The sequence below is a fragment of the Schistocerca nitens genome, chromosome 4, assembly GCF_023898315.1.
Source record: "Schistocerca nitens isolate TAMUIC-IGC-003100 chromosome 4, iqSchNite1.1, whole genome shotgun sequence".
Taxonomy (NCBI): Eukaryota; Metazoa; Arthropoda; class Insecta; order Orthoptera; family Acrididae; genus Schistocerca; species Schistocerca nitens.
In genome coordinates, this window is record NC_064617.1 from 868,367,186 (window position 1) to 868,394,130 (window position 26,945).

Sequence of the window (26,945 nt, forward strand, 5' to 3'; positions counted from 1 at the left end):
AATCAGCACTTCTGCTTTTTGGTGAGTGGTCTCCATTAATCCAAAAATATTTACAGTCTACCAAAACTTTCCTGCAAATTTTGGATCAATTTATGTACTTCAATTTTTGTGGTTGAGTTGGACTGCAAGCCTAAAGATGAAATTTTATAATTTCAAACTCAATCATGTGAATTAAATACTGCCAGTAAAATACCTGAAGTGATATACAAAAACAACATGTTAATGAAAAACGGCTCAATGACTCTAAGGTTCCATCCAACATGTACTTGGAGATCTTCCTAGAAGGACTGATACAACAAGTGGGGGCCCCACCCAGATAGAACAACAACCAGGAGGAGGCACTGTAGATGGGTTCTTGGCAGGATGGGAATGACTCTACATTAATCAGCTTGTGTTTGAATACTATGACTGTGTTGAAAGAGCATTGGGTATGTTCCAAATTTAATCAATCGTTTCACATCAGATGACATCAGACGCCTGCTCATCATGATACCTGGCAGTCAGAGCTGAGTGAAAGGCTGAAACATTTTTAATTGCTCTCAAAGCCATCATGTAGACCAGGGTCAGCCACAATATTTAAATATTCTGTGTGCAAAATGTGCAGCATGTGTGCGGTCCAAGGTTCGATCTATCTTGACACTACTCAATACGTGTTGGCCTTTGCTCAGTCCTTCTCGGAACTACTTGGTACAGCACAACATCCCATTTAGTAGTGCAATGCTATACTGTTTCTTTTGGCATTGGGTGCAGCATTTTTTCGGTCAGCGCAACGTCCTTCAGTTCGACAGAATTGTGGGGTCAGCACTTTTTATTCTTCATTACTTGTTAGTGGTATGAAGTAAGTTCACGGGTCCAGTAGCTGTTTGCACAAAAGAGTCAATCTAGCAATCTGTTGTCACAAGCCTCTGAAAATTAATGGGAATCACAGAAGAGGAAGATGAAAATTCTCAGTGTCTATTATGCTTTCACATAATCGACAGGTGCTGCAAATTTGCTAGGGAATGGCATCACAACATCAGGCACAAAAGATTTTATGGATGGTGAGTAAACAAAAAATTACAGCAAACAGTCAGTTTGTATGGGAATTTTACATATAGAAGCACTTTGTGCTAAATTTGTAGGCATGGAGCATTTGATGAAACTGGTGATATGGCAGTAAATTTTTGAAGTTGAACGCATTATTACACTGTCAGTTGCAACAGTTTTTTTGTAATTGAATTAAGAGTATAAAGACATTGTATATTACAGTGAAATATTTGGGTTAAGAAAAGGGCCTTGCTTGGAGTGATTTTTTGATTTAAGACCTGCTTTTATTGATTTCCACCTTTGAGCTCTAAGGTTTTCAAATCTCGTCCAGTGCAATCCCTAACAATCAGTCTTTCCTTCTCATCCCGTCTGGTAAGTCTCCCCTGACCTGAGTTTCTGGGTGACTTTTCTAAACTGTGCCCCTTTCACTAAACCTCTCCAGCCCTTTTCCTACACCCCTCGCCCCTCTTCCTTTCCCTTCAACCCTTCTGCTAGAAGAAGGAGCCACTGGGTCCGAAAGCTTGTAAAAGTTAAATCCTTTTGTGTGTGTGTGTGTGTGTGTGTGTGTGTTTTCCCTGCCGTCGCTTGGTGAGTAGATTTTTTTATCTGTTCATTGACATTATTTTGAAAATTTGTTTTGTTTGGGTTCCATGTTGTTGAAAAATATGTAACCATGCTGTGTATGTTGTTCATTCTTCCTTTATGACTGTTTCACCGTCTAATGTGGCACATTCACAGTTTCTCATCTTCTCTCTTGGACAAGGTGGTGTAGTGGTGGGGGGAGTGTGCAGTCCGGTGTGAGAGATCGGCATGCGTGCAGAGTTCTTGACTATCCCTAAGCTAGACAGAGGTTGATGCTCTCATTCGGTAATACCTTTACATTACAGAATACTTGAAGATCAGTTTTATCAAGAATGGAAAGAAGTTTTTAAAAATTTGCAATATATATTACTATTTGTTTCAGTTCCAGCAATTGTGCATTTGTTCTGCATTGTGCAAACTAGGTCCAACTTATTTGTTGCTAACTTACAGTTCCACAGCCGCACACCATTGAACAAGGGATTGGTACCTCACAAATATGAAATCTGGAGAGATCCTTGGCATATTCGTTTGACAGTTTTGTCTGGGTATAGTGACCCAACACATTGGGTGCGGTTCTTAGGATTCCCTTTTCCAAGCCCATTACACTTTTACATTTTTCAAAATATTTGAACTTTATGTTAGTAATAGAAAGTCCTCATAGAATGAAAATAATTTAAGAGTAAAGGTGTATAGTAGAGGTGCTGATTTGTTGTCAGGCACACATCACCTAGAATGTAAACTTTGTGAGTTTCTTGACTAATCGACAGTGTAAGGCTATGGCCATACTTCGAGGTTAATCCCAAAAGTAAGGTCTCCTATTTTTTTATAAGTATATAGACCTGTTTATTTCTACAATGGTTTACATCAGTTTACAGCTTGAACATGTAGCTATTTTTCGACATAATCACCTTTTCTCTCGAGGCATTTTTGTAGACACTGTGGCAGTTTTTGTATGCCCATGTCATACCAGCTCGCCGCCATGCTGTTCAGAAAGTTATGAACCTCTTCTTTCACCTCGTCATCGGAGCTGAGTGGCTTTCCGGCCAAATGTTCTTTTAACTTAGGGAACAGGTGATAGTCACTGGGTGCCAAGTCAGGACTTTAGGGTGGGTGGGTGATTATGTTCCACTGAAACTGTTGCTGAAGAGCAATGGTTTGCCGAACGGTGTGTGGGCGAGCGTTGTCATGGAGAATGTGTACGCCCTTGCTCAGCATTCCTCTTCACGCATGCTTTGCTCAAGCTTCAACACTGTCTCCTCAGAAATTGATGCTCTCCCGCTCCTTCGTTCATCATGAATTTCGGTCCGACTAGCTGCAAACTCTCTACACCATTTACGAACATTTTTGACATCCGTGCACGACTCACCATACACTTCTGTCAATTGGCACACGCATGCTTTGCTCAAGCTTCAACACTGTCTCCTCAGAAATTGATGCTCTCCCGCTCCTTCGTTCATCATGAATTTCGGTCCGACTAGCTGCAAACTCTCTACACCATTTACGAACATTTTTGACATCCGTGCACGACTCACCATACACTTCTGTCAATTGGCAATGGATTTCAATTGGCGCAGTGCACTTTGCATTCAAAAACTGAATAACTGCATGCAATTTGAGCTTGGCAGTAACATCCAACGGGAGCTCTATTCTCAACAGCTGCCAAGCCAAGACTGAATGCCTCAGCGCAGCGTGCGCATGTTTACACACAGCACGTGAAGCACTCCTCCTAAGAGTGTGACCAACTGCCACACAAACAGAGTCCTGTACTTATAAAAAAAAATAGATTACCCTTGTATTTTATACCATGCATTTAATCTGGAATTCACATCAACCATACAGACCACTGTTTGTTGGATGGGGCTGGCAATTTCGCCCCCACCCCACAGTGCCTTTCATTTGACACTGGCCACATGTGGGAAACACACTCTGTTTGTATGATCACTCTGTAAACTGAGGACCATGCCGGGGGGGGGGGCACGGCACGATGAATGGCAGTACAGTATGACTAAGTATCTGTTACCTGCCTAGCAGCGCAGTTATGTTGAGAATATATTGCTTTTGATCAACAACACCAAGGATATTGCAGTTTTGTGTCAACACGGCATAACATTAGGTAAAGCAGTATTAGGAATTATATTTATTTATCTGTAATCGTTGAGCTATCATAACAGTTAGTCAGTGAGGTGAATTTTGATTGCCTGTTCAGTTTTTGGTACTGTTGTCTGGAGCATAATGCATGTAATATTCATCAAACTGTGACAGGTTTCTCTCAACATCTGTAGTAACATGTTATGTATCATATATTGTAGTCAGAGTATACTAAATATACAAGGAATGTTCAATAAGTAATGCAAGAATTTTTTTTCCCCTTGGCCAGTTTCGGATGAGTAAATAGGGAAATTGTTGTAAGACATTATAGCACATCCTCCTCCAGCTCCTATAGTTTCATGAAGTGAGTCATAGGGCAAGCTATCTGTCTTCATCGCAACAAGGTCACGCAAACCTGTCCGTTCTCCCGCCTGTCAGCCACGCACTCATAGCTGTGAATCCTGCAATATTGGAACATATGGACACTCTCATCCAAGGGGATTGATAAATCACAGTCAAACAGATCACTGCTTAACTAGATGTCTCTGTTGGTAGTGCTGGCGCACTCATCCATCAGTGGGGGTACTGAAAGGTGTGGGCTCACTGGGTTCCTCGCCACCTAGAAGAAGACCATAACGAGCAACAAAGGACCATCTGTGCAGAGTTGGTTGTGTGTTACAACACTGATTGTAACAATTTTTTACTGTCACGTGGCTGACACGCCGTGAAGCATAGTACATCATCTCTTGCTGATGGTCAAACACCAGCAGTCTCTAAGTGATCAAGGTCTAACTTCACTGCTAACAGATGCAACCCCAAATCATTCCCCTCCCTCCCCTCCCCCGGCCACACCATGGGAGGAACGCCAAGCTAAGACTGGCAGTGAAGCTTATACACCCCAGTACATATTATGTACAAAAGAAGTTGATGGGGAATCTTTCTTGTCAATGAAACCTCAATTTTTTGTGGAGCATTTAGAGGACAAGTTTGGGGAGATGGAGGGCTTGTCCAAAATGCAGTCAGGGTCGGTCTTGGTCAAAACAGCATCCTCAGCCCAGTCACAGTTACTACTCGCCTCTGATGACAAGCTGGGGGATGTTTCTGTTTCCATCACGCCCCATAAGAGCTTAAATATGGTCCAGGGTATCATATTTCACATGGACCTTCTTTTGCAGTCTGATGATGAGCTGCAGGCCAGTTTAGAGCAGCGAGGTGTCCATTTCGTCCGGCGTGTCCAACAGGGTCCGAGGGATAATCGGTTTCCCACCAGTGCCCTTATCTTGGCCTTAGAGGGTGACACATTGACCGAGAAGATCGAGGTGATGGTCTACCACTGTGACGTAAACCCATACATCCCTCCCCCGATGCGGTGCTTTAAATGCTGGAAGTTCGGCCATAGATCTTCTCGCTGTACTTCCAGCATCACCTGTCGGGATTGTGGACGTCCTTCACATTCCAATACTCCTTGCGCCCCCCTCCCATCTATGTCAACTGCGGAGAGCCCCATTCGCCTTGCTCGTCAGATTGCAGGATTCTCCAGAAAGAAAGAAAAATAATGGAGTACAAGACCCTGGACCGACTGACCTACACTGAGGCTGAGAGGAAATATGAGAGGCGACATCCTGTGCATATGAAGTCAACCTACACCGCCGCTATGACACCGGTTCTACCATCTTCCGTTCTGCTGCGTACAGTTAGCTCTCAGAGCTGTCAGACTCCACCTGCCTCATTGATGGTGGGTGACATTTCCCTCCCTGTTGCTCGTGCACAACTTACTTCAGGAGCAACACAACCCCCCCCCCCTCCACACTACCCCCCTCCCCACGTCATTGGGACGTCAGTCTCCATTTCCCAGCTGGAGAAGTGTATGTCTTCTTCGGCTCCTCTCACCAGGAAGGGATCCCTTGGGTCACTCCCTTCCCAGGTTCCTACCAGTGGCAAAGAGCTGACACCCGCTAGTGGCTGAAGCAACCACAGGTACCTGGTCATAGGGCTTCATAGTCCTCCTCAGTCCCTGAGACTGAGTCAGTGAAGCCCTCCCAGTTGGACAAACCTAAGGAGCAGTGAGAGAAACCTAAAAAGAAAATGAGAAGTTAATTAAAAAGAAAAAGACTCCAAGAACCAAGGCACTGTGGTGGCACCCATACCAACACTACCTACAAGCTCTGTGTCTGTGGATGAGGTGGGGATTCTGGTGTCTGCTGAGGATCTATATCTCGCTGGGCCCTCAGACACAATGGATGTCGATCGCACAGGTTCTCATCTGGTGGCAGCAGGTTACCCTGAGGCGTAGACTGCCTCATTGAGTGTTTCATGCCTTCTCAGTCTCACGATCACGTAATCTTCCAGTGGAATTGCAGTGGTTTTTTCCACCACCTGTCTGAGCTACGGCATCTGTTAAGCTTTACACCTACTTTCTGCATTGCCCTCCAGAAAACCTGGTTCCCGGCAATGCGGACCCCTGCCTTCCACGGCTGTAATGTATATTACAGGAACCGTAGCGACTATAATAGAGTGTCAAGGTGGAGTTTGCGTCTGTGTCCTGAACTCAGTATGTAGTGAACCTGTGCCCCTTCAAACCCCTCTTGAAGCAGTTGCTGTCAGGATACGGACGATGCAGGAAATAACTGTCTGCAATGTATATCTTCCTCCAGATGGAGCAGTACCCCTGAACGTATTGGCTGCACTGATTGATCAACTCCCTAAACCTTTCCCACTTTTGGGGTATTTTAACATGCATAACCCTTTGTGGGTTGGTGCCATGCTTACTGACCGAGGTTGGGAGGTCGAAAATTTAATGTCACAACTCGACCTCTGCTTCTTAAATACAGGTGCCCCCACTCATTTCAGTGTGACACGTGGCACATATTCAGCCATTGATGTCTCAGTTTGCAGTCCTGGCCTTCTCTCATCTGTCCACTGGAGAGCACATGACGACCTGTGTGGTAGTGACCACTTCTCCATCTTCCTGTCACTCGCCCAGCATCATGCCCACAGACACCTACCCAGATGGGCTTTAAACAAGGCAGACTGGGAGGCCTTCACCTCTGCTGTCACCGCTGAATCTCCCCCACATGATGCCATCGATGTTGTCATTGAGCAGGTCACTACAATGATCGTTTCTGCGGCAGAAAACGCGATGTCTTGTTCTTTTATTGGATGCCCCCCGATGAAAGACAGTCCCTTGGTGGTCGCCGAAAGTCACTGATGCAATTAAAGAGCATCGGCGAGCTCTGCAGTAACATATGCAGCACCCTTCCTTACAGCACCTAATAGCCTTTAAGCTTCTCCATGCCTGCATTCACCAGCTTATAAAACAACGGAAACAGGAGTGTTGGGAGACGTATGTGTCTACCATTGCATGCCATATGTTACCTTCTCAAGTCTGGATGAAGATCAGACATCTCTTTGGGTACCAGACCCCAACAGGTGCCCGTGGCATTAACATCAATGGCATGTTATTTACTATCGCAAAAGCAATTGCTGAGCACTTTGCTGAGCACTATGCTTGAGCCTCTGCATAGGAGAACTACCCCCAGCCTTTCACACCCTCAAACTGCGGATGAAAAGGAAAGTCCTCTCGTTCACTACATGCCACAGTGAACCCTATAACACCACATTTACAGAGTGGGAGCTCCTCGGCGCCCTTGCACATTGCCCTGCCACAGCTTCTGTGCCGGATCGGATCCACAGTCAGATGACTAAACATCTCTCATCTGACTACAAGTGACATCTCCTTGGCATCTTCAACCGGATCGGGTGCAATGGTGTCTTTCCATCGCTGTGGCGGGAGAGCACCATCATTCCAGTGCTCAAACCTGGTCAAAACCCACTTGATGTGGATATCTACCGGCCCATCAGCCTCACCAACTTTCTTTGCAAGCTGCTACAACGTCTGGTGTGTCAGCAGTTGGATTTCTCCCAGAGCCACGTGGCCTACTGGTTCCATGTCAGCGCGGCTTCCACCATGGTTGCTCTACCACTGATAATCTTGTGTCCCTCGAGTCTGCCATTCAAACAGCGTTTTCCAAACACCAACATCTGGTTGCTGTCTTTTTTGACTTATGTAAAGCATACAACACGACCTGGCGGCATCATATACTTGCTACATTGTATGAGTGGGGACTCGGGGCCCGCTCCTGATTTTTATCCAAAACTTCCTGTTGCTCCGTACTTTCCGTGTCCAAGTGGGTGCCTCCCATAGTTACCCCTGTATTCAGGAGAACAGCATTCTGCAGGGTTCCATATTGAGTGTATCTCTATTCCTAGTAGCTATTAACGGTCTAGCAGCAACTGTAGGTCGTCGGTCTCACCTTCTCTGTATGCAGATGACTTCTACATTTCCTACTGCTCCTCCAGTACTGGTGTTGCTGAGCAGCGCCTACAGGGAGCCATCCACAAGGCGCAGTCATGGGCTCTAGCCCATAACTTCCAGTTTTCAGCCACAAAGTCGTGTGTCATGCATTTCTTTTGGCGTCGCACTGTTCGTCCAGAACCAGAACTTTAACTTAATTACGATCCACTCACTGTAGTGGAGACATATCGATTCTTAGGACTGGTTTTCGTAGCCCTATTGACTTGGCTACCTCACTTTCGTCAGCTTAAGAAGAAGCGCTGGCAGCACCTCAATGCCCTCCACTGCCTGAGCAACACCAACTGGGCTGCAGATCGCTCTACTCTGCTGCAGTTCTGCAAAGCCCTTGTTCAATCCCGCCTTGACTATGGGAGTCTGGTTTACGGTTTGGCATTGCGTTTACTTGACCCAGTCCACCTCTGTGGCGTTCGCCTAGCGAGAGGAAGTTTTAGAGCGAGTCTGGAGACCAGTGTCCATCCATTGAAGGTTAGGCCTGCACAACTGCTCGCCAGTTACCTCGCACACATTCGTACTTCTCCTGCGCATCTGAATTACTGTCTCATTTTCCCAACCACAGCGGTTCATCTCGCGCATTGGCAGCCCAGGTTAGGTCTTACGATCGCGGATCACGTCCAGTCCCCTCTGTCTGAACTGGAGTCCTTCCTTCATTCACATACACCTCCATGGTGTACACCTAGGCCGCAGATTCTTTGGACGTTTTGCATGGCCCTAAGGACTCTGTTAACCCTGCGGCTTGCCGCTATCACTTCCTCTCGATTCTCAACATGTACCGGGGCCATGAAATGGTTTACGCTGGCAGCTCGATGGCTTTGCGTGTGTTCATGGAGGACATATCGAACAGCATTGCTTGCCAGATGGTCGCAGTGTTCTCACTCCAGAGCTGGTGGCCATATCTCGTGCTCTTGAGCACATCTGCTCATGCTCTGGCAAGTCATTTCTCCTGTATACTGACTCCTTGAGCAGCCTACAAGCTATCTACCTGTGCTACCCTCACCATCCTTAGGTAGCATCCATTCAGGAGTCCATCTATGCCCTGAAACTGTCCCATTGTTCAGTAGTGTTTGTGTGGACCCCAGGACACATCAGAATTCCAAGCAACGAACTTGCCGACAGGCTGGCCAAACAAGCTACGCAGAAAATGCTCCTGGAGATGGGCATCTTCGAAACTGACCTGTGTTCTGTCTTATGTCACAGGGTTTTTCAGCTTTGGGAGACGGAATGGCATAACAGTACGCACAACAAACTGTGTGTCATTAAGGAGACTATGAATGTGGAAGTCTTCCATGCAGTCCTCTCACATGGAATCAGTTGTCCTCTGCCGGCTCCGTATTGGCCATACTTGGCTAACGCATGGTTACCTCCTGCAGTAGGACGACACACATCGGTGTCGCTGTGGCTCGTAAATGACAGTTGACCACCTCTTGCTGGACTGCTCACTTTTAGCTGCTCTGCGGTGAACTTTTAACTTTCCCAGCACACTACCTTCGCTGTTGGGCAACAATGCCTCAACAGCAGCTTTAGTTTTACGTTTCATTCATGAGGGTGGATCTTATCATTTGATCTAAGTTTTTGCACATGTCCTTTGTCCCTCTGTGTTCTCCACCCTAATGCTTTTAGGGTGGAGGTTTTAATGTGTTGCAGAGTTGCTGGTTCTTTTTATTCTCATGATCAGCCAGCTGTGGTAATCTGCTCTCTTGTTTTGATCTCTTTTACAATTTCTTGCGTCTCTCTGGTTTTCTTGTCCATTTTAGCATTCGTTGCCCTTCTGTCATTCTTGTGGTTTTGTCCTATCTTCCAGCTGTGTTTTGTACGCCTTGATTATTTTACACCCTCCGTTGAGGAATTATTTTAATCGGAATGAGGGACTGATGGTCTAGCAGTTTGGTCTCCCACCCCCCACCTCGCATTTAAACCAAACAACCCAACTAACCATATGTGAAGTCTTGCCTTACATATACAAATTGTAACAGAAGGGGTAATGTAATTGTGTCCAGAAGAAATGCTTTCTATTATGTAGCAGAAAGTCAAAAATTTATCAAAACTTTCAGACTCCAGCTCGCAGCTGCAGTGGAGAAGAAGTCTATATTAATGTAATCTGCAGTTTTATGTGAATGCATTTTTAACATGCAGCAATTCAGAATTTGAGGATACTAATGCTTGCAATCTGAAGAACAGACACATTACTCTGTGTGTGTGTGTGTGTGTGTGTGTGTGTGTGCGTGCGTGCGTGCGTGCGTGCGTGCGTGCGTTTCTCCCCCTGCTTAAAGAAATGGATGTCCAGACACTGAACTTCAAACCCTGTGTGAAGAAATTCAAAGAGGGTCTGTCGGTAAGATCCTTCAGCTACACAGGGCATTAAATCCTAATGTTCCTTCCTTCCTCTGTGCAAATAATATCTTATAAAGAATACAAGGCAAGTTTGACAATAATTGAAGTGCATGTTATCCTAAGTCAACTGTAGTATTTTTGACTTAGTACCAGTGTCCTGCACATGCCTTAAATGTCCTTTCTCTTTTACTGTAAGTAACTCAAAATTCAAATATTCTTTTCATCTTGTTTCAGGTACATGAAGCATTATCGGAGTATTCCTGGTCCTCATATTGTAATAGTTCCAAAATCAACTTTAGCTAACTGGATGAATGAATTTAAAAAATGGTGTCCTTCTCTTAGAGCAGTATGTTTAATTGGTGATCAGGAAACAAGGGTAATTATCGCAGCAGAAATTCTAGTACTTTTACCATAGACGGAAACATTCTAAATAAATTTCTTTTACCTTATTGATTATTTTCAAGCTATTTTTGGATATAAGCAAAAGAAAGTAGCTTCAAATCATATGTATATTAACATAACTTTCCATTGTTCTTCCAGAATGCTTTTATACGTGAAACACTGATGCCAGGCGAGTGGGATGTCTGCGTAACATCATATGAGATGGTTATTAAGGAAAAAGGTGTCTTCAAAAAGTTTAACTGGCGCTACATGGTTATAGATGAGGCTCATAGGATAAAAAATGAAAAGTCAAAGCTTTCTGAAATTGTACGAGAATTCAAGACGACAAATAGGCTTCTGTTGACAGGAACACCTCTCCAAAATAATCTCCATGAGCTGTGGTCTTTGCTAAATTTTCTACTTCCTGAAGTATTCTCATCAGCAGATGTAAGTATATTATCGTCCTGTGATATAATGATGTGTGTAATGTCATACATGTGCAAACAGGAAGATAAAATAACACTGACAATATTGCATTTGTTGCTGTTATTTTTTGGAATGTATGTTGCGGTGACAGTGTAGATCGAGGCTTAGGTTATGCTGAAAGGCAAAAATCATTGTGAGTTTGCAAATCGGTATCAAATGCTTCAGATAATCAGTTTTTTTTCTGCTGTATTATCATAATAATTTCTTTTAACTGTGAGTGTCAAATATTTTTACTGTACTATGAAAATTAAAGTTGCTATTCACCATATAGCGGAGATGCTGAGTCACAGATAGGCTCAACAAAAAGATTGTCACAAATAAAGCTTTTGGCCAGTAAGGCCTTCGTCAAATGGATGCACGCACACACACACACACACACACACACTCCTCTCTCTCTCTCTCTCTCCAGTCCTGTGTGTATATGTTATGAGTGGCATTTGTGTGTGTGTGAGATATCTATTTTTTTATTGTTAATGACCATTTCGATTCAAGTCAAGTGTTTACCTGTCAAAAAAGTTTTTTTGAGTGTTTGCTTTGAAAATTGCAGATACCTGCAGGTCAATTCCTTTCCTACAAATCAGTTTAATGTTGTTGGTGTAAAGAAGTGCTTTTAATACTGGCAAATCATTCATCTGTACACCATGCTTACCTTAACTCTGTCTGCAAAAAGTGTCATTGATGTAAGTATTAAATTAATAGTGTTACGAGGATGAATTAACTCATTGCCTCACTCCTTTTTTTGCTGGTTCTGTCTCTGTGGCTGCAACAATAATGATGTGTTTTCATACAGGCCCTGAATTGCTGGTATCAAATGTAAAGGATGTACTATATGCTTTATTATATTCCATTGTTTTTCTCTTATAACACTATCTAAATCTGACAGAACACACACACACACACACACAGATATACGCTGGGCAGGTAAAATATGCGTCCTTCACTACAAATGCACATCAGGTTTCATTTCCTTTCATGGGAGTACAGGTCGTGCTGCAATTGAGGGGTTACATGGACAGCAGCACTGCATTGGCATGTGAAGAGTTGGAAATTTGTGTTATTTAGGAGCTGTGCCTGGATGGCTGAGGCAGTTAAGGCAACCATTCTACAGAAGTGGAGCATCCAGGTTCGAATCCCAGCCCAAAACAAATTTTCAGCTCGGATCACTGATATATTTCAGTGCCCCAATATTGCCACTGTTGGCAAAGTTGAATATTGATATTCACGGCCACTCAGTCACAGTGTGTGTGGTGTCTGTTCTGTTGGACATGTCTCCCCCCCCTCCACCCCCCCCCTTCTCACACACACACACACACACACACAACACACACACACACACACACACAGGGTGAGTCAAAAAGAATTTTACGGTTTTGGAATGATATAGAAATTTATGGAGATAACTTACAGAACAGAATCTATAGGTGTGTCATTTTGTGGCAAACAACCACAAGTTTTACATGAAAGTGTCAAGTGCCGTTTTGGTTCGATGTGAGTACCATTTGTGATGAGGCAAACATCCCGTCAGTAATCAATTTCTTATCACATACATTGCACCAAATCAGCCATAACTTGTGCATTGGCAGTGTAGATTTGATTTTTCATGTTAGCTACATTGTTTGGTTGGGGAGGAACATATACACGAACTCTAATGAAACCTCAGAGAAAGATATCCAGTGGTGTCCAGTCTGGGAAGCAAGGTGGCATGCAATTGGTGCTTCATGGCCAGTCCACCAACCTGGGAAGCGAGTATTTTATTTGAAATTTCAAATCATATTTTTAAAGGACCTGTCAGTTTCATCTCCATGCACTGGTAATTTAATGGTAGTCCTCATGCAGCAGAGAAATGATTTAAAAAAAATGATTTAAAAAAGTTGAGTAATTGTGTTTACCGTATTTACTCGAATCTAAGCCGCACTCGAATCTAAAAACCTAACCTGAAAAATGAGACTCGAAATAAAGGAAAAAAATTTTCCCGAATCTAAGCCGCACCTGAAATTTGAGACTCAAAATTCAAGGGGAGAGAAAAGTTTTCGGCCACGCCTCCAAATCGAAACAAAGTTGGTCCATTGTAATATGAGACAGAATGTAGGTCAAATGAATGACGATACAGCTACAGTAGTTTGGTTCGAGTCGTGAGCTTAGCAGTTAATCTTTACCAGGTAGCCATTGCTATGCGTCAGGCAGGTCCGTATTTATACGGGTACCCTTCCTTTTTCACGTGCTTCATCTGGTTTGAATCGATTGCTTATTTTTCTTTGATCTAATTGCCGTTCTCTTTGTTATAGCTGTTTACGTCACTCTAAGCTGAAAATGCATTACTGTACTGTGTCATGCATTGTTTGTCGCATTCTGATAGTGAGTGTTTACGACCTGTCGCCAATCGCGGCATGTCTTGCTTTTGTGCGCGCTTTCACAAAAGTTCCTATTAGCAATCATCTCTTCTCACAGGTAGGAAAAAATTCAGAACGTAGAGTTGACCACCTTGACAAACATCCCCAACAGTCTTGCCAGTCGGATTTTCATAGTAAATTGAAATGCAGTTACATTCAAAGATGAACAATATGGAATTTGTATTTACTTCGTTGGATAATGTACGAAAATGCAGTGGTCGAAACTCGGGGCAGAGAAAGAAGCTCATCTTCCACACCTTTTTTTTTTTTTTTTTACTGGCGCAGAGGTTTTCGCGCCAGTACTTCTCTTTGTGCCTGCAAAACATGCCTGTGTAGCGCTACATATATTCGACAGCAGAAGTTAGTTTTGGCGACACCTACCAACATTTTTCAGAACTGCCGCATACTTTGCACTCTATTCTAAGCCGCAGGCGGGTTTTTGGATTACAAAAGCCGGAAAAAAAAGTGCGGCTTGGATTCGAGTAAATACGGTATGCCTGTATGCTATGAATAAAATATTTAATAATTATTTCTGGGCATACCTTTCTTTTTGCTTTTCAGGATTTTGACTCTTGGTTTGACACCAATAGTTTTCTAGGTGACAATGCACTTGTGGAACGATTGCATGCTGTAAGTAAAATAACACCTTTGTTCTATTGGTCCACATACATTGTAACAATACCCCAAATCAGTGAAGTTCATTTTGGACATAAATGCAACAGGTACTGCGGCCATTCTTACTGCGACGCTTGAAGAGCGAAGTGGAAAAGAGGCTGAAACCCAAGAAAGAAGTGAAAGTTTATGTAGGACTGAGTAAAATGCAACGAGAGTGGTAAGGAAATGCAGGCTAAAATGTAGTATTGTGCCTAACAAATACTGACACAGTATAAATAATTTGTGATAGCTTTGCCATTGCTTTAGTTTTATTGTTTTTTAAATGTATATTACTTTGTCTGTACATAACCTAATGTTTTTTTGTAATTTAGGTATACTAAGGTCCTCATGAAAGATATAGATGTCGTGAATGGTGCGGGAAAAATAGAAAAGATGCGACTTCAGAACATTCTGATGCAGCTGCGCAAATGTTCCAATCACCCGTATTTGTTCGATGGTGCAGAACCGGGACCACCTTTCACCACAGACGAACATTTGGTACAGTTTGCTCATCTTGCCTAATTTCAAGCTTTTTGTTTTGAGTTAAACTCATGTTATATTTGTACTAGCTGACGAACCTGGTTTTGCCCCAGTATTCATTTTGCCAATTTTCTATTACAAACAAAAATGAAAAAGGAACTGTATTTGTAGTGTAATATTGAGAAAATTTCAGTTCTGTGTATTCGTGAAAACACTTTTGATATTATGAATCAGTCATACAAAGAAGTATGTATGACATGCAGATATGTAAGTACAGTATCCCAATTGAGAAACAGTATGCAAAATATAAATTCTCTCTAATGTTTATTTAATTCTGAACTTGATTATAAATAATATTTCTAGTTAAATTTCCAGGCAGTTGGAAATGTGCAGCGTGATTCTGCGAACATCTCTATAGCAGCTCTTCTTCATAGGTTATAGAAGGCTATTGTTTTTGCCTGCATCTGTTTGCACTGCACAGTTGAAAGTTGTCAGGTGTCATCTATTTCCTTAAGTTATTAACTGTAGGAGTGTATTAGCATTAAAGGATAAAGTACTAAAACTTTATGCACGATGCGGCACATTTTCATGAAGCTCAGGTTTACAATGTCATATCTCCTGAACAATGTATGGTATCACAACATACTTTTGTAGGCGCATTTAGCGGCTTATATGGATACTGCCAGCGAAATTTATTGCGATATACAGTTAGTAGTGCAGAAGTAATAAATTTAAACCTTGTGCATGATGCAGTAGTTTTTCATGCATCTCATTGTTTACGATGTCATATCTCCTGAACCATGATAGGGAGATGGTTCCTACCCACACAGCAGCTGTTGCCCGACAGTAAGGGATGTGTATATCAAGTTTAGTGGAAATCAGTCCAGTGTATTATGAGGGGATGTGGAAAACACACACCTACACACACATATTTTATTTTTCATTTGATAAAAGCTTGTGATGCAGTATGAATTGTCTTTGACTAAGTCAGTTACCCATTTAGTGTTACAGTTTTCTCAAAATGTTAGGTGGAGTTTAGGCAAAGAGCAGTAGGCAATCAGATGGGTAGCAAGTGTGAATTTCCCTTTGTTCCTAGTACTCTACATATACTGGAAATTATTTAATGAAAATGATCAGATTTGTTGCTTGTAAAAAGAGTTAGTTTGCATATCAGCAGGGATAGAAGACATTATGTATTCATACCCCTTAATAAGGCACTCTTCACCATTCTTTACACACATTTATGTATATTTTTTTCCATAAGATTATCATTCTTCTCATGTTTCCTGTTACCCCCCCCCCCCAAAAAAAAAAAAAAAAAACGAAAGATACTGTTGTTGTTGTTTCACACCACAAATTCGAAGTACGCATGATATACTACTTTCCTTGTGTGGATGTTGGTTGCTGTGGCAGAAATTGCCATAGCAAATGCAGGCTGATAATTTTTTTGCCAAATGTGCTGTATGTGATAACCATGACAGGCATTCCTGAGAATATTACACAATTTGCTTTGTTTAGTTCGTGATTTTTGTGAAGTGCGTGTTTTGCTGTGGTTATCTATCACTTACATTTTGCCGTGCGGTTAGAGGCCCCATGTCACGAACTGCATGGCCCCTCCCGCCGGAGGTTTGAGTCCTCCCTCTGGCATGGGTGTGTGTTGTTCTTAGCGTAAGTTAGTTTAAGTAGTGTGTAAGTCTAGGGACCAATGACCTCAGCAGTTTGGTCCCTTAGGAATTCACACACATTTGAACTTACATTTCGCCTTATACTGGATTTTAAATGTAGAAGTAGGTTAACTTTGAACCTCTGTATCTCAAAAACTGATAAAGATATTGAGAAAATTTTCAGTTTCGCTTTGAGATCAGGATGTTGGGACTATATCTTGAAAATGCTTAGCCATCTTGGAATCCATGGCCCAGTTTTGGTACCAATAAAAGGCAAAAAAAAAACTTCGTGGGGCATTTTCTAAAGAACCACCCATAAACTAATGGTGCCTCCATAAGCCTCACTGTAGACTACGTCAGATGGAAGGGGGGGATAGGGGGGGGGGGGATTGCCATTTGCCTAAGCAGAAGGAAGTATGTAATATTTATACTTTGACCCTATGCTCTACAATAGTGACACTGAGACAATCCTTCTGTTTGGTATACAAACGGTCCACAGCCTAAGGGCTATCCAAAACACTTGACCCTACCTTTCCATCACCAATAGAACCCAACTTATGATCCCCAGAAGAAGGTATGAGCTCCAGAAGAATCCTGTTCTTATGCACAGCATTTTGGAACATACTAGGTAGTGCTTGCTGTCGCAATAGGCATACAAATGTAGTAGATGCTGCTTATAAGGAACTGTGTCGAAAGTGTTCTGGAAATCTAGGAATGTGGAATAAACTTGAGATCCCCTGTTGATGGCATTCATTACTTCATGTGAATAAAAAGCCAGTTGTATTTCACAAGAACAATATTTTCTGAATTCTGCTGGCTATATGTCAATGGATAGTTTTTCTTGGGGTATTTAATAATGTTCAAACACAGTATATGTTCCAAGATCTTATTGCAAATTTATGTCAGTGATAGGGGTCTGTAATTCAGCAGTTTACTCCTATTTCCTTTCTTGAGTATTGGCATGACCTGTGAAACTCTCCTGTCTTGAGGTAAGAATCTTTCATTGATTGCAAAAAAAATCAGTTATTTCTTTAGCAGACTCTGAAAGGAATGTAATTGCTATACTATCTGGAGCAGAAGACTTGCATTTATTAAGTGAAAAGCTGCTTTGTGTCACCGAGGGTCTCTACTTCCAAGTTACTCGTGTATGAAGTCATTCTCAATTTGAATTTTAGAATATTTACTGCATCTTCTTTGGTTAAAGGGTATCAGAAAACCGTATGTTGTATCTCCACTTTAGTGTCATAGTTGTCAGTAACATTATAATTACTAATCACATAGTGAAAGTATTGATTTTCTTGCTGCTGATATACTTTCATACAGTCAGAATCTCAGTTGTGTTTTTAAAATTTTAATTTTAATTAATTTAGATTGAACCAGGTATTTGTTTTCTGGGGCATCTACTGAATCTTTATTTTGTTGCAGCAAGAGGGCAATAGTCAATTATCAATTGGTCTCCCATCTTATTTTATCTGCCAAGGGGATTAAAGTTTTACATTAAGTTTTAACTTTCTGCATGTTTTTAGTTAGGGGGTTCTGTATTTACAAGGAAGAAGTGATAACCCAACCACATTTTCATGACCTGTTGTGTTAGTCTTTTTTTGTATTAATGCATCAGTATTGTAAAAGTGTATTTTAAGTCAAATGCAGTGTTAATAGTTTTAACTTTCTTGCTTGTGAGTGAGGTTGGTAAACAGCATATGAAGTTTGATTAATTTTTCATGTTTCAGTGTTGCAGTCAAATATTTTAAACATAGCTATTCTCATCTTGAAAGTTGATTTGAATGCCACACTATTTTACAAGGGCTGGTCCTGTTGTCATTACCTTCTGACCTTTGAACTTATTACCTCAGCAACGCTGAAGTGGCATGTTACGCTAGGCAAACAATGTGCTGCTGACATGAAGGCATTTTACAAAAACAATGACAGCTACATTGTCGTGCAGCACATATTTCATGTTCATTACAATATTGCCTGTCGTGCCCTAGTCCTATCGGCAGTTGCTGTCAAAGTGCGAGTACAGAACTTCGAGAAAATGGGTGATACAGTGTAAAAGAGGGGTGCAATTGCAAAATGCATGTGCGCACAGAAGAATATTGCAAGATTGGAAGAAACCTTCAGCCAAAGTCCTATGTGTTCTGCTCGCAAGCGTGTGCTGGAAATCGACACATTGGATTGCAATGTTGAACAAGGAACTGCAACACCACCCGTACAAAATTCAGATAGTAAAAACTGAAAACGGTTTCTGGTATTGGTCGCTATCCAGTCGGCCACACTTTCAAATACGAATGCCGCCAGTCAAGCCGCTGCGTTTCCTATAGCTGCCACCGTGGCATGAGGGTGATGCCATGAATGATTACATCACTGCCACTGAGATGCCGGAGCTGCAGTGGTAGGCGTACTTAGTTCGAACATTTTGTGTGTTTGTCAGTTGAATAACATTTACAGACTTTGAGTGGCCAAGACTCGACATTTTCTGAAAAGACATTGTATTGAACAAACATCATGCAAGGAAGACATAAGAGGTCGTCCTCCCATAGAGAATATGGTTTTGCTGGGAACTGCTGGAACTCATGAGTCCAGTCCTGTGTAACAACCTGATAATGTGCAACAGGACCAACTTTTATGTGTCAGGCTTTGTTAACAAGCAAAGCTTTAGATACTGGTCAAGTGAAAATCCTGAAATGCTTTATGAAACACCACTTCACAGCCAGTAAGTGATAGTGTGGTGCAGTATATCATCATTTGGAATAATAGGGCATCCTTAAACTTATTTTTTTATTTAATTATTTTTTAAGACTGTTGCAACAATGCTGGTACTGTGAATAGAGACTGTTATGTTCACATGTTGAACCATTTACCAGTGTGACAGGTTGCTGATCTTCCTGTAACTGCAAACACATTCTTCCAACAAGACGGGGCCACATGCCATACCTCGTGGCATGCCACCAAATTGCATCACAATATCTTTCCTTGTCATTCCATCTCCAAGATCAGGGACATTTCCTGGCCTCCAGGATTCCCTCACCTTTCAGTGTGTGATTTCTTGCTTTGGGCTCATTTTAAATCTCAGATCTTCTAGTGTGACCAACCACACACTACCTAAGAACTGATTAATGTCATTTTAAATTGGTGGCATTATAAATTTGTGTTGTATACCTTTTATATCACTGAATAAATTTGTATCATTGTTGGAGGTTTCAGAATCACCCATTTCACAGCCATTGCCAGAGGTGAAAGAACCTGTTGGAAAAACTGGTGTTCCCAGTCACACAAGAGAAGGCAGTGCTAGGCCTTTGTGCACGTTATGTCCGCTACAAATAAATAACTGTCATGTAGCTCCCAGCCTTTCAATTTGATGCCACTTTGGTTACTTCTGCTTGATTTTGTTGTGCCTATTTTTGAATCACCTTCTCATTTGGTCTTACAAAACTGAGTCAATGCTGTAGTAGATTTTTTCATCGTAGAGAAATCTGAAGTAAGGTCTCGTTCCTCCTCATCTATAGACTGCAGAGTCAGCCTTTTCTTTCCGTAATGTCTCGCTGCAGTAATAATTGTATTTGAATCATCCTGAACCAATAATAAATTATGCAATGTATCCAACACAGTGACTATTTTAATATTAGTGGAAATATAGAAGTAGTTCACAGTGAGTCATGTAAAACATACTGATGCAGGTGTATAACTGCGGCAAGATGGTGATTCTTGACAAGCTGTTGCCGAAGCTGCAGCAGCAGGAGTCAAGAGTTCTAATCTTCAGCCAGATGACTCGAATGCTGGACATCCTTGAAGATTATTGCCTTTGGAGAGGATACATGGTGAGTGGAGTTTCTTCAGGTAATAATTGTGATTAAGATTTTGTGGCACTTGAAACATATTCATATTGCTACTGTAAATTCACAATAATAAAAGAAATCTAAAGAACAAAATAAAAAAATATAAGCTTTAGAGATAGTTAAGAGCGTGGTAAAAGGCAGCAATCACAATATACTTTCTTTGGTTTCTGTTGAAGCCATAATTGCATGTTGCTTTTTAAGGAATAAAAGTATTGAACAACTGGGCAAAGTAGATACAACCAGAGGGTGTACACAGTACACATAAGCTCTCTCAGTTTGTTATAACTTATCTTCTTTTTGTTCTAAGTTTGTTTGAGAGATAGAATGCATGGGGATTTTCCTGCAGTGTGGTCAAATTGTCTCACATGATGCATGGAATTCACTTCTGTTGGAATTTTTTTCACTTTTGTGCGTTTTGAGTTGTAATGTAACTGACTTGTTGCCCTTGTAAATCATGCGACTTTGAATTGAACCAGTGTACTGTTTACTTATGTGCAGCACTTCTTCCTTACACTATTTTGTTTTATATCAGCACATCCACTGCAAGCAACTTTACACCACATCACAGAGTGTACTTCACATCAACAAGTTTTCTGTCATTCCATTCACATATTTATCAATAGAACACTGACTGACTTCATACCTCTGTCCATACCCTAATCTTTGTTGTCTTATGCCCTTGCTATCTGTATAAGATAAATGTGCTGGTGCTGGCAGAAAACTGTCCAACAGTTTTCCTCAGATACCGAATTCCAGAATTTTTTTTACAAGAATAGTGTCTCATTTCTTCCTTAGTTTCTCACTTAAATTCTCCAGTCATCCTTCTTACACTTTCATATTGGTTATATCCATCTAGCAATGTGTGCCTTATTAGATTTCTGCTGGCATGTCTGCTTAATAAATACTGAAGGAGTACTGTAGAATACTCCTGAATATTTAAATAATGCGACAAGCTCCAGAAAGTTTAACAATAACCTTATAACTTGATACTGTTTGGTTCTTGATGTTTGAGGTAACTAGCAATAAACTCGTCAAACATTCTCTTCACTTTCTTATCATTCTATGGAAAAAAGGCAGAAAATCACCATACTTTCCATGTGTGCATTAGCATTGATCTGATATTGTTTCCTTTATAGGGATATACAGAGGGCATTCAGTAAGTAATGCAACAAATTTCTTTTTCTTTTCTTCTCGGCCAATTTTGGTTGAAAATTTCTCAATTTCTCATGGGCCATCGTGAATATTCCCACATCAGCCCTTATGGTTTCATGAAGTTCTGATAGATGATGGTGTCTGTAATGCAGGTGGGTTTCAAGCAGAAAACCAGAGCATCGCAAATATTCATAGGCACTTGTAGAATGTCTATGGAGACCTGGCAGTGAACAAAAGTATGGTGAGTCATTCAGCAAGGCATCCATCATCATCACAAAAAGGTCACATGTACGTGTCCGATCTCCTACATGCCAACTGGCTGCACACAGCTGTGACCTTTGCAATATTGGAACATGCAGACACTCACATCCAGGATGATTGATGGATCACAATCAAACAACTCGCTGCTTGACTGGACGTCTGTTGGCAATGTAAAAACACTCGTCCACCTGTTGGGGTACTCGAAGGTGTGTGCTCATTGGGTTCCTCGACATTTAACAGAAGACCATAACAAGCAACAAAGGACCACCTGTGCAGAATTGCTTATGCGTTATGGGGCTGATTATGAAAAATTTTTATTGTCAAAGTGATGAAACATAGGTTCATCACTTCAAACCGGAAACAAAATGGCAGTCCATGGAGTGGCATAACACCACCTCTTCTCTTAAGAAAAAGATAAAGGCCTCAACCTCAGCCAGTAACTTCATATTGGTGGACTTCTGGGACTCTGAAAGAATTGTTCTGTTTGATGTCTTCCCTCATGGAGCAACATTCATCTCCGAAGTGTATTGTGCTACCCGCAGGAAATTGAAGAAATGGCTTCAGCATGTTCGTCGTCACAAAAATGCAAATAAGCTTCTCCTTCTCCATGACAACGCAAGGCCTTGTGCAAGTCTGCGGACCCGAAAGGAGCTCACAAAATTCATTGGACTGTTATTCCTCATCCACCTTACAACATGGATCTCACACCTTCCGACTCCAACTATTTAGCCGAATGAAGAATGCCCTCTGCAGGCAGTGGTATGTGGAAGATGGGTAGATTATTGATGCACCAAGGCACTGGCTCCAGCGGTACCATGTGGGCATACACTCCATTCCAGTTGGGTGGCATAAGGCCACTGCATTGATCAAAGCTTATCTTGAAAAATAAGAGTTTTGTAGACAAAAGAATGAGGAATAATATGGTGTATCGGAATCCTGAATAAAACTAACCTGCTGTCAGAGAAAAAAATGTGTTGGATGATGTATTGAACACCCCTCGTAGGTACCATATGTTCTGTAAGTTTCATTGAGAAAAAAGACTGAATATCTGATTTTTAGAATTTTTACACAGTTGTTTGAACTTTGTGCACCCTTTAACTTGAACTGTTTCAAAGTTGGTGGTGGTGGTGGTGGTGGTGCAAGTAGAGCACAAGTCCTTTGCCTTGTGTTCATATGGAATGTCTTCAAAATCAAATTTAACTCACAGAGTTAACAAATGTTTAAGGGAAACTGAACAGAAATTTCCCTATGTTGTGGCACATTCAATTATGATGACTATTGCTACAAATTATGAATCAATGCGTTGAAACAGCATACAGCCACAGCTACTTCATTCGTACTGCAAATTATTTGACAGTTAAGGTTGGTGGGAATACAAAATACACACACAAACCAAGCGATGTGGCACAATGGTTAGTGCTCTGTCCTTGCATTCGAGAGGACGACAGTTCAGTTCCCAATCCAGATTTAGGTTTCCTGTGATTTCCCTAAGTCATTCCAGGCAAATGTGGAGATGGCGGAGATGGTTCCTTTGGAAGGACATGGCTGATTTCCTTCCCCACCTGTTCGTAATCAGAGCTTGTACTCCATGTTGTCTAATGTCTTCATTGCTGACAGTATGTTGAATCCTTTCTTCTTTCCTCTTCTTTACCCTTCCCCACCTGAATGTGTGTGCCCCAGTTCATCTTAAACTCATTTTTATTTTTTCTGGATTTGTTGAATAAAACAGCAGTCCCAGCTTGGGAAAGAGAAGACTGATCACATTCAACGGCTCAAGGCGTTGATATTTTGAAAAATTGTATTACTCATGTACAGAAATTCTTCTGATTTTGGTGTCCGAAATTTTAATGTCTTGATGGAATTTCACTTGCGGTATGTGTGTGAATCCTGACAAGAAAACATATGTTGTAAGGAGAGTAGACGGAATCCATCTGTCCTTTTACATCTTTAGTAATCAAGTTATGAATGGTTATTTAATAGGAAGTTCAAATAGCCGTGGGAAAGAAGGCTGTTGCCTAAAATTGATCACTTTGACACTAAATCACATCCAGTTTTTCCTTCTGTTATAAGAAATAAAAATTAATGCCATGACACTCATTTTATGTTAGACAGATCTTGCGAAGTCAGTTTGTCACTTGTATACTGACTCAATATAAAATTGAGTACCATTCCCTAGCAGCAATTATTATTATTATTATTATTATTATTATTATTATTATTATTAGTGACCTTTTGCATTTTGTTATGTGGTAAGACTGATATTACCATCTTAATTATTTGTTACCAATAATTCTTGAAACTATTTGTAGTATTGCAGGCTTGATGGACAGACCCCACACGAAGATCGTCAGAGGCAGATAAATGAGTACAATGCCCCTGGCAGTGAGAAATTCATCTTTATGTTGTCCACCCGAGCTGGTGGTCTGGGTATTAACTTAGCAACAGCAGATGTGGTAATCATTTATGACTCAGACTGGAACCCTCAGATGGATCTCCAGGCCATGGTAAGTGAAATCATAGAAAGTTCTTTTATTGAATATTTGATGGCCCCCATCTCTTCAAATGTTAGAGTAGAATAATTATGTCATTTCTTGAACAGTCATTTGTTTATTTTGTGAACCAGCTGGAGCAAATTAATCAATTTTTGTAAAAGATTTTGACTCTTTTGATCGAGTGTAATTGTAATTTGAATTCTGTCACGTCATTGCAATTACTTGCTTTGACAATCTCAGTATTTATCTTTAAAGGATTAAAAAGCGAACAAAAGAAAAAGCAAAAGTAGGTACAAATTTCTTGCCTGATTGCTAGAGGGACATCCTCCAACATTTCCGGTACTACTTCATGGACTAAAGTATCTTGTTTGGGTGAAAGGGATGTTTACGATTTGGTGTAGATTCCATGCACTGGGGGAAGTCATCGGCTGATAGGTCTTGTACCTGCTGAGACTTAAGTGGATGCATACTAGTTTCATACAGAATGTTCCATCCATTGGCATTGGAGGAATTTAGTTCCTCGACTATGGATCATGTGCTGGTGCTGGTGATGTTGTCCACAGTTCTCTGTGACACAAGTCTACCAGTATCCCGTTGGTCTGTTCTAAGGAACCCTGTTTCATTACAACAGCCATCAAGTCTTTGAAATGTGACACAGTTTGTTAACCTCCTCCTGGAAATATTTCTGCATACGGGCTTCTTGCTGCTGGCCGTTGCATATTGGTTCTCCTTGAACGTAATTGTTTATCGAGGGATGTGGCCGCTGTTAGCAGTGATTAAGACATAGTCTTCCAAACAGTAAGATGTAATTGTGTTGCACATCAGATTGGAATGTCAACGCTTTGCATATGAGGCAATCAAAACAGCTATCAACGTTGACATAAGGGAAGTTGAGCATCAAACCCTTAAAGGACCCCTAGCGGAGAAGTGGTGTACCCCTACGTCACATAGCAAAAGTGTTCCTTTTTTTTTCTCTCTCGTAATAACTCTACAAACTTAAATATTCAGTAGTTTTACACCTTATATATTCTTCAGAATACTAACACAGCTCCTCTCCCCATGAATCATGGACTGGACCTTGCCGTTGGCGGGGAGGCTTGTGTGCCTCAGGGATTCAGATAGCTGTACCGTAGGTGCAACCACAATAGAGGGGTATCTGTTGAGAGGCCAGACAAATGTGTGGTTCCTGAAGAGGGGCAGCAGCCTTTTCAGTAGTTGCAGGGGCAACAGTCTGGATGATTCACTGATCTGGCCTTGTAACATCAACCAAAACGCCGTTGCTGTGCTGGTACTGCGAATGGCTGAAAGCAAGGGGAAACTACAGCCGTAATTTTTCCTGAGGGCATGCAGCTTTACTGTATGGTTAAATGATAATTGCGTCCTCTTGGGTAAAATATTCCAGAGGTAAAATAGTCCCCCATTCAGATCTCCGGGCAGGGACTACTCAAGAGGACATCATTATCAGGAGAAAGAAAACTGGCGTTCTATGGATCGGAGTGTGGAGTGTCAGATCTCTTAATCGGGCAGGTAGGTTAGAAAATTTAAAAAGGGAAATGGATAGGTTAAAGTTAGATATAGTGGGAATTAGTGAAGTTTGGTGGCAGGAGGAACAAGACATTTGGTCAGGTGAATACAGGGTTATAAATACAAAATCAAATAGGCGTAATGCAGGAGTAGGTTTAATAATGAATAAAAAAGATTGGTGTGCGGGTAAGCTATTACAAACAGCATACTGAATACATTATTGTGGCCAAGATAGACATGAAGCCCACACCTACTACAATAGTACAAGTTTATATGCCAACTAACTGCAGATGACGAAGACATTGATGAAATGTATGATGAGATAAAAGAAATTATTCAGGTAGTGAAGGGAGACGAAAATTTAATAGTCGTGGGTGACTGGAATTCGAGAGTAGGAAAAGGGAGAGAAGGAAACATAGTAGATGAATATGGATTGGGGATAAGAAATGAAAGAGGAAGCCGTCTGGTAGAATTTTGCACAGGACATAACTTAATCATAGTTAACACTTGGTTCAAGAATCATAAAAGGTTGTATACATGGAAGAATCCTGGAGATACTAGAAGGTATCAGATAGGTTATATAATGGTAAGACAGAGATTCAGGAACCAGGTTTTAAATTGTAAGACATTTCCAGGGGCAGATGTGGACTCTGACCACAATCTATTGGTTATGAACTGTAGATTAAAACTGAAGAAACTGCAAAAAGGTGGTAATTTAAGGAGATGGGACCTGGATAAACTGACAGAACCAGAGGTTGTACATCGTTTCAGGGAGAGCCTAAGGGAACAATTGACAGGAATGGGGGAAAGAAATACAGTAGAAGAAGAATGGGGTAGCTCTGAGGGTTGAAGTAGTGAAGGCAGCAGAGGATCAAGTAGGTAAAAAGACGAGGGCTAGTAGAAATCCTTGGGTAACAGAAGATATATTGAATTTAATTGATGAAAGGAGAAAATATAAAAATGAAGCAGGCAAAAAGGAATACAAACGTCTGAAAAATGAGATCGACAGGAAGTGCAAAATGGCTAAGTAGGGATGGCTAGAGGACAAATGTAAGGATGTAGAGGCTTATCTCACGAGGGGTAAGATAGATACTGCCTACAGGAAAATTAAAGAGACCTTCGGAGAAAAGAGACCCACTTGCATGAATATCAAGAGCTCAGATGGAAACCCAGTTCTAAGCAAAGAAGGGAAGGCAGAAAGGTGGAAGGAGTATATAGAGGGTTTA

At 41.4% G+C, this 26,945-nt stretch overlaps 1 protein-coding gene across 1 annotated transcript in view; it reads left to right on the forward strand.

The window, feature by feature from the left end:
• LOC126253340 (chromatin-remodeling complex ATPase chain Iswi) overlaps positions 1 to 26,945 on the forward strand; it is a 123,325-nt gene that overhangs the window by 41,947 nt on the left and 54,433 nt on the right. The window contains exons 5-11 of the mRNA XM_049954606.1: positions 10,634 to 10,775; positions 10,940 to 11,227; positions 14,218 to 14,286; positions 14,379 to 14,488; positions 14,643 to 14,808; positions 20,132 to 20,272; positions 24,013 to 24,207. Of these exons, the coding sequence (XP_049810563.1) occupies positions 10,634 to 10,775; positions 10,940 to 11,227; positions 14,218 to 14,286; positions 14,379 to 14,488; positions 14,643 to 14,808; positions 20,132 to 20,272; positions 24,013 to 24,207 (1,111 nt within the window). The remainder of the gene's footprint in view (positions 1 to 10,633; positions 10,776 to 10,939; positions 11,228 to 14,217; positions 14,287 to 14,378; positions 14,489 to 14,642; positions 14,809 to 20,131; positions 20,273 to 24,012; positions 24,208 to 26,945) is intronic.